The 7066-nt window shown below is 38.6% G+C and overlaps 1 protein-coding gene across 1 annotated transcript; it reads right to left on the bottom strand.

Moving 5' to 3' along the window:
* Positions 1-65: 65 nt before the first annotated feature.
* Positions 66-6863, bottom strand: LOC100368594 (large ribosomal subunit protein eL36-like). Its single transcript, XM_002738693.4, has 4 exons — positions 6793-6863; positions 5380-5470; positions 1346-1480; positions 66-231 (listed from the first exon to the last, which is right to left on the bottom strand). Exons 2-4 carry the CDS (start codon positions 5458-5460, stop codon positions 148-150), a joined length of 300 nt encoding a protein of 99 aa, XP_002738739.1. The 5' UTR covers positions 5461-5470; positions 6793-6863; the 3' UTR covers positions 66-147.
* Between the last annotated feature and the right edge of the window lie 203 nt (positions 6864-7066).

The following is a 7066-nucleotide window of genomic DNA, read 5'->3' on the forward strand; positions in this document are numbered from 1 at the left end:
AAAATGTCTCAGTTTGCAGGCATCATCTGAGGTCAAACTTTATATTTTAAGAAAAATACAACCACTTTCCTTCAGAAGAACAATTTATTTTTTCTGATTTTTAGCAGTGCCATCCATCAATGTTTTAAGTTACAAATAATGTAAAATCTATTTCTGTGCTGCTTTTCTTTGTGCTGTGAGCACATTTACCATTTCTTCCCTCTTTCTCTTTCCACGTTTGTGTGTTCCAAGCTGCAAAAAAAAAAAATCAATCTCGTGCAATTATTAATTTTAAAAATGCTCACTGTGTTGGATAAGGGCACAAATTGGCCAACTGATTGTCAAACTCAGAGGTCAAAACTTTGTTATGGTAAGTAAACACTTTCTTTTGAAAAGAGTTCCTTAAGGCCCCTTCACTCAAACCCTAACAATCCAATATCATTCAATATGGTCTTCCAAATGTTACAAGTGAGATATGCAAGAGATTTATCAGTGATTTGAAACAAGTATACAGCACATTAAATGTGAGTGCATACATAGCAGGTGCAAGAACCCTGGGGAGACCCCCTGGTGCAAGGGCCCTAGGAAGACCCATGGTGCAAGAGAACCGGGGAGATGCCCTGGTGCAAGAGCCCTGGGGAGATGCTCTGATGCGAGAGCCATGGGGAGCCCAAGTGCAAGAGCCATAGGGAGATGCCCTGGTACAATAGCCCTGGGGAGACAGCCCTGTTACAAGAGTTATGGGGAGATCCCCAAGAGCACAGTGTATCTATAATTGATGCCGCTACTCTGAGAGATTGCCCGCAATGCAGACAGGTTTACTCTAACGCTAAAGGAATCCCACCAAGTTTTATTGTGAATCTCTTATGTACTTTTACTATTTCCGGTGTTTATTGACACGTTAAACATAAAAAAAAAACAGCATCACTTTTGAATTCGCTTTGACGTAAAAGTAATACCAGAGTGCCGGAGAAATGACAACATACATGACCGACCTCTCATCACTGACCGTGCTGTTAAAGACCAGACACATCAAAGCAAGTTTATCGATAAATCGAACCTCTGTCACCAGAGACACATTTTCCTAATCGGCTATTTATTTCCTTACTGATTAAGTCAGTGGTACAGTTTTAATACTTAGCGAGCACAATTAACCTCGATTTTGAGCATAAAAATAAATAACAGACTCCAACTGACGTGGATAATTCTTAACGACAACCATGTTTTTATCCACTGTTGACATGTGGTATGCAAATTACATGCACATAGTTTATGTTCTGGGGAGAACACTAGTCCAAGAGCCCTGGGGATACCCCTTGGTGCAAGAACCCTGGGGAGATCATTATTTGGTTATTAAGATACCTACCCTTTTTTTGACGAACTTGAGTGCTCGTTTGTCTTTATTTACTTTCAGCAATTCCATTGCTCTCCTCTCATAGGGAGAGAATCCACACACTTCACGGACAATATCACGTACAAATTTAACATGTTTACGCACCATCTGTGAAGATATTGACAGATTTTACTTAATTATCATCTGCTAAGTTATAATAAGCAAGACAAATACTGATACATTCTGTATGTAACTCGATGAAGACCCCTCTCACTAATGTTTCTTTTTTTTTACTTTTAAAAAATAAAATGTTTTTGTGCCAGGCGACAGCTCTGACAATTGAATGTCTCTGTCGTATCTCTTGACTTTTTCTATTTCGTAAGTAAAAATTGCAAGTGCTAGTGCTGACACATAGTGCATTTTGCCACAGAAGTCATTTCCTGTTTGGGACTACATGACAGGACTGTGTGCCCATCTCCCTATCAAATGGCAATTTGAATGCGCTATTCTGGCATCAACCGGGCTCGGTCGAACACAAGCACCTACGGACCTTAGCCAAGGTTCCCCCAAAGTCGCATTCGTTAGTGAATGAATCTCGGCCAGTGGAATTGGCCTTCCCATCGAGTCTGTGGCACTCTCACCCAGGGTAGGGGTCAACCCTTTTGATGGTCAGCCTAAGGTAGGATTTGAATTTCGGTCTACCGATCATGAGTCTGATGCGACAACCACAATGCTACCAGTGACAGATCCCCTCACCAATGTTCCAAACCACCTACCGTAGATACCCTAATTTAGACGTCCCTCTAATTTAGGCGTCCCCCAAAGGTCAAACCTAACAAAAGAATTCTAATTTAGGCGTCACCCAAACCTGAAATTGTACACAATGTATCGAAGTTGTAAAGTGCACTAAGCTAAGAACATGTGTTAAATTTCCCGGTCAAATCCAGACAGCTCGACTTCCTGTTAGAAAGGCACTTTCTTTGTTTCAGACCTAGTACATCAAGTGTGAATTGCCAAACCATGCATACGAAAAACAACTTCACAATTTTGGTTGAGCGATGATCACATGGGCACAGTCATATACCAGTACCGTATTTCGTTTGATCTCCGATGTACATGTACTGCCATAGTTGGTATGATGCAAAGTGACTTATCTAAAAGTCTGATAGCTTCTAACTAATCGACGTCATGGCTAATTAAAACAAGAAAATTTAGTGAACGCAGTACACCAAAGGAGCTTATGGCGTCTGCACGAGACAAAACAATGCCATTTCAATAAACTACCAATCAAAGGAATTTACATTTATCATTTCTTGTTAATATTCATTCCCAGTTTTATGTTCGTATTATATTTCTTCCAAGTGTTACACAGCAATGATTTTTGTACTTAAAAAGCATCAAAGGCATACTGCGTCCGGTGTTTTGATTAACTGTTGTGTGAGCGAGTATGTAACTTTATTGCGTCTGCAGCGGTCACTGGAGCGTCTCGGAAAGTTTCTGGGGATGTTGCTAAGTCCCTCGGTAATTACCTACCGGGTGCGGGAGTTAGGTGTATGTAAATATTATGCGCATGCTGTAAATTATGTCTAAATGTAATGTTGTTGACATTAAATGTGGAAAACAGATACTTCTCATTCTAAAAAAAAAACGATTACAGACCACTATATATTTTCGCTTTTTTTTCACCTCTCAGTCTCACGAATTCATCGCGTGAGAAAGGACCGCCTTAATGTGTTAGTTTGTGCCACAGTCTTGAGGGACTGTTTGTGCATCGTTTGACAGGAGGTCACATTAACATCCAATCAAAACGCCGCTTTCACGCACTTCTATTGCTACATATTGCGGAGTGTTTGAGCACAACTTTTGGTACAGTCGGCAAAACAAATCTCTGTTGTACGATTAAAAACAAGATTGTTTAAAATACATTTATCCCGGATTAATCGTAACTCTCGACTGAACGATGAGGCCAGTTACTTTCAAATAATTGAGTATGAATTATCTCTCGCCTCTCGTGCTAGGCATACAGTCCCGAAAGCGGGCCACCGGATACTCGTTTACCAAGTCTGGCACGTACCTGTGATAAACACTTGTTTTTACGGTATAAATATAGGACCAATATAGTTGATGAATCACTCTTTCTCGCATCGTGATGCACAACGCCACTCGACAATGAATTCTATTACAAATTATTTTGCCAAACGTCCTACAGAAGATGATTCATGCACTCCACCGCCTAAGAAGAAGTCATTTCCTATTTTTCAAAAGAAAATAGGCCAGCTACCACATACTCAACTTGGTAAAACAGTTTATGAGCAGTCACCTGATCAATCAGACAGCTCGAGTCGTGCCGGTGACACGAACTCCACAGCCGGATGCCATGATACAGCGATCATTCGTCGCCGATATTCGACAGATTAGAAGAGAATGGTTGTCCGACATGCGAGGGAACATGGCCAAAAATGTGTATCTAGAAAGTACGGCGTTCATCCCAAAAATGTTTACCGTTGGGTAAAAGATGAAATGAATGGAAATCTCAGCCGACAGCGCGTTTCAAAATATGGGAACAAGCACGGAGCCGGAAAAAAATTGACGTACCCACAAGAAATAGAAGACGAACTTGTAAAGTTTATTTTGGTGTTGCGTGACAACCACGTTCCAGTTACAACGCAGTTGTTACGGCAGCAGGCAAAAAAACTTATCAGCCCACATTGTGTCGATTTTAAGGCATCGAAAGGATGGGCCCAACGATTCTGTAGGCGCCATTCGCTGGTTATTCGTCGACGCACTTCTGTTGCACAACGCCTTCCAAGAGATTTAGAAGAAAAAATAACTGCCTTCCATGAATTCATAGTTTCACAGCGACAGAGGTACGACTTTCCCCTGGATTTGATTGGAAACATGGACGAAACAGTCCTCCCCCTATGGTTATTTTCAAAGGGGTGCGTAAGCCCAACATTAACGTCCCGCCTGGTATGGTTGTCGAAGTCCAGAAAAAGGGCTGGTGTGACACGGATATGATGAAAATATGGTTGCGGCGAATTTGGTTTCGTTATACAAAGTCACGCGAGTCACTACTAGTTTTGGATTCTTTCCGTGGTCACTTGCACGACGATATCACTGCTCTGCTCAAAGCTAACACTTCACGACATGCTGTTATACCAGGCGGGTGCACTTCCAAACTTCAGCCTCTTGATGTTTGTATAAATAAACCATTTAAGCAATACATGAGAGAATAATGGTTGGCGTTTATACGACAACAAGTAGAGAACACCCCAGAGGGACAGCGACCGAAGACGGCAACCAGACAAAATGTTGTCGACCGGGTCGCGAGTGCATGGCAGAAATTGATAGACAACCCTGAAATAATGAAGAAGTCGTTCAAAGTTACTGGGATTACAAATCCGTTGGACGGCAGCGAAGATCAGTTGTACAGATGCCCAACACTACAGAAAGAGGTGGAGTCATCGGCAGCCGATAACATGAACGTCAACTTGACAGAAACGGAGGACGAACATCAGAACGACGACGCTTCCGGCTCCAGCAGCGATAGAGACTCCGAGAACCTTTCGTCCAATGAAGAAATGATTCTGATTTGTTTAAATATGTTCTAAACGAAACGTATTTTTACTTTTTTTTTCCAGGTTTCGTATTTCGCGAGTTATTTTGTTTACACTTGTCTAATGTGGACGATGTTTGAACTCCTGAAATTTTTCTTAATTATTTTACCGTGATATCATGCACACTATTTTGTTTTAATTTTTCATAAAAATTTTGGTAATATACTTTTTTTTTTTAAATTACTAACCTGACAGTTGTATTGTAAACTGTAATAATAAATTTTCACGTCAAGTACAAAAAAATGTGTTGATCACTGCTTGTTTATTTTGTATATAAAATTTACATTTACATGAATAAATCACCTGGTTCTTCATCAGTAAATGTCTTGTTCCATTTTGTTGACAATCCTTCTAAAAAATGTCCTGTTCCAATAAACACTCAACCAAAAAGGATGCCTAAATTAGGGTATCTATGGTACTCAGTACAGTAGTATCATCAACATTAGTTACCTTTTTCCTCGGTCTTTTCACATTTTTGCTAACTTTGTGTCCCTTATTGAGACCAACACACATCTCATGACGAACTGCCATGGCTGCCAGTCTGCAAAACAAAATAAAACAAATATTTAATTGTTGTAAGGAGTGATATCATTTTATCTATACTAATATGTCACCTTACCAATTCCAATGCGGTGAATCTTTAGAAGTGAGCTCAGAGACACCACTTAAAAAAGATTCAGAAAGTGGAAGAAATCTAAATACTGTAATTGTTTATTTGGTTGCACATTATTCAAATAAATCACACATGTGTCTTAATATTGGTTTACATTTTCATGCGCTTCAAATACAATACTTTATGTTGAAACTATGGCACGACCATTATTTTTGTTTCACAAATTATGCAAGACACTAGTCTCAAATATTTCAGAAATGTGTTTCACTGACAAAGAATTTGAGCTCTAAACATTTGTTTTGAGCAGCTGCATTATATAACTGTAGTGATGGCATCTTCAAATTTATCTCACTAGGACATGAAAAATAATTTGTATTATCAGCAAAGTTGCAATATTTGAGAGTTGTACTAATTGCAGAGTTTGTTAACATAAATATTTGTCTTCATTACAATAAATCCTGTCATGCACTGCTGTTTGAATTCTGTTTTTGATTTGGCTGAAACAACAAATAACCTAGGAAGTATGTAATGATCATTCAGACACGGTGGTATCACAAGTAAATTAAATGTTTTATAGGTCATTACATTTTGCTAACCAGCATGCTATGTAAAATAAATGTTTCTAAGATTATAAATATTGATTTTTTTTATTTTTAAATGTATGAGCTAGTTCTTGAATTACAGAATAATTCCATTTTTATCTCTTACATGAAAACAAATCTGCATCACTGTTTGCATTTATTATAGTACACTTACTTAGCATGACAAGTGCACGACAAGACCGCTATTGTATTGTATCTTTAATTCGTGAGCTAGCTCGTACATGCATTTAAACACAAAATAGGACAGCGTCAAAGCGTATTTATCACAATAAACATTCTTCGATTTATCACTCCAAGAATTTAAAATTATGCAGTCAATTATTTAGTCTACCAAATAAGCACTGTCGCAATGATTTTTTTTCATTTGCCGCAGTTTTTTATAATGGCTACAGCTATAGTCACCTAAACAAGTATCGTGCTTGGGTACCATCAAACTACTAAAAGTATCACAACATGTACATGTTGAGGTCATCCGACCAACGTCAAAGCTTTTTAACTAGTCACTCTACAATTATCTTAATAAATACTATCAAAATACATTTTCAAACATATAAATAACTTGTGAGTTATCGTCGTGTGTTCCCAAATAAACGGATGGTGACGATTTTCGTGGATAAAATACAAGACCCACATCAAAACACATCTTACCAATATTCAATATGGCGGCGAAAGGATCGAGTCTGTGGGATCATGGGTAATCAGAGTAGAAGTTGACTTTGTTTTAATGAATTTAAGACTTAATTCACTACTGTGACTTTACAAACCAGTTTTCATTTAAAAAAACATAATAATAACTACACCTAACTACTTCTATCATTTGTTATTGTCGACACTTGTCAGAAGGGTGAAAGTTTATTTTCAGCCAATCAGTGATGTATACGAACGGGCGCCATTTTTCATTTTCCTCTGTTCATCTACCTAA

This window comes from Saccoglossus kowalevskii, chromosome 13 (genome assembly GCF_978046115.1).
Source record: "Saccoglossus kowalevskii chromosome 13, keSacKowa6.1, whole genome shotgun sequence".
Taxonomy (NCBI): Eukaryota; Metazoa; Hemichordata; class Enteropneusta; family Harrimaniidae; genus Saccoglossus; species Saccoglossus kowalevskii.

Excerpts from the sequence above, each read along its gene's own strand:
- LOC100368594 (XM_002738693.4), bottom strand. The coding sequence starts at position 5,460 with ATGGCAGTTCGTCATGAGATGTGTGTTGGTCTCAATAAGGGACACAAA. Across the intron at positions 1,481-5,379 it reads TGAAAAGACCGAGGAAAAAG|ATGGTGCGTAAACATGTTAA; the intron begins GTAACTAATGTT and ends ATATCTTCACAG. Across the intron at positions 232-1,345 it reads TCAAGTTCGTCAAAAAAAGG|CTTGGAACACACAAACGTGG; the intron begins GTAGGTATCTTA and ends TTTTTTTTGCAG.